At 38.6% G+C, this 1437-nt stretch overlaps 1 protein-coding gene across 1 annotated transcript in view; it reads left to right on the forward strand.

The window, feature by feature from the left end:
* Positions 7-1437, forward strand: part of LOC107625864 (transcription repressor OFP1) — a 1524-nt gene continuing 93 nt past the window's right edge. The window contains exon 1 of the mRNA XM_016328597.1: positions 7-1437. This exon is cut by the window's right edge and continues 93 nt beyond it. Within this exon, the coding sequence (XP_016184083.1) occupies positions 111-1358 (1248 nt within the window). The 5' untranslated portion in view covers positions 7-110 and the 3' untranslated portion in view covers positions 1359-1437.

A 1437-nucleotide genomic window follows, 5' to 3' on the forward strand; every position in this document is an offset into this window, starting at 1 on the left:
AACACAAAGAAAGGAAGAAAAAAGACCCAAAGTGTGTCAAGGCAGACACACTCATAGAGTGTTCTTTTTTGTTGTCCCATCCCCAACACAAAACACTCACAAAGGAGAGAATGGGAAATTACAAGTTTAAGCTTTCAGATATGATCCCAAATGCTTGGTTTTACAAACTTAGAGATAATATGTCTAAGGGAAGAAAACAAACCACCACCAAAAAGAAAAACCACCACCAACCACCACCACCATCAACCACCACCGCCGCCGCACATTCACCAAAACAACAAAAGCAACAACCCCATTTCCCCCACCACCATTGCACCCCAAGAAAATCTTACTACTTCACAAGGGAGCTCAATTACCAAAATAACCCCAAAGATTCACCACCACAAAGAAAATCTTCATCATCAAAACAACAAAGAGAGAGAAGAATTAGGAAAAGAAGAACAACAACATCATCATCATCGTCATCACCAAAGTTAGTTACTTCCTCCTCCTCTGTCTCTTCTGCTGCTAATTGTAGCTGCAGAGCAACAACAACCACACTCATTGAATCTGTTTGGACCAATAACAAATCAGATTCTCCACCTTATGATGACCAAGAATATTCATCAACACCTCCATTTCATGAAGATTCACCAAAAGAAGATTCCCCTAACAACAATGAACCAAATTTCAGAACAGACCATGTTCTTCTTCCAACCACCACCACCACAACAACAACAGAGTCTTCATCATTTGATGAAATGATTTCTTTTTCCAACACCACCAACAGTGACATAGTCATAGATGTGGACAAGAATTCACTTGTTTCAACAAGAAAAAAACACTATCATCATCATAAATTTGATGACTCATTTTCTGAGCTTGAGTCGTTGCCTCCAATCATAACCAAACCAAGAACAACCACCATGGCTGAAGAACAAAAAACCATGAAGGTTAAGAAGATTGTGAAGGAACAAGAACAAGAACAGAGGAAGAAGAACAACCCTACTACTAACTATGTTAGAGGATTCTCTCTGAATAATTCACCAGGTATGAAGGTTAAGATCAATTCACCAAAGCTAATGAACAAGCTCAATAACAATAATAACAACAATAGTAATGGCCGGAGAAGCGTGTCGTCGAGCTCCGGCTGCCGGAGAAGCATCTCCGGCAGCTTTGCTGTAGTGAAGTCATCCTTGAATCCAATGAAGGATTTCAGAGAATCAATGGTGGAGATGATTGTGGAGAACAACATAAGGAACTCAAAGGACTTGGAGGATCTTCTTGCTTGCTACCTCTCTCTCAACTCAGATGAGTATCATGAACTCATCATCAAGGTCTTCAAGCAAATTTGGTTTGATTTCACACAAACAAGGTAGCATCCATAATTAATCAAATTCATCATCAATATCAATATATAATATTTATTATAGTAACTTTATTTTAGTTTATGAAAAA

Source organism: Arachis ipaensis, chromosome B02 (genome assembly GCF_000816755.2).
Source record: "Arachis ipaensis cultivar K30076 chromosome B02, Araip1.1, whole genome shotgun sequence".
Lineage (NCBI taxonomy): Eukaryota > Viridiplantae > Streptophyta > Magnoliopsida > Fabales > Fabaceae > Arachis > Arachis ipaensis.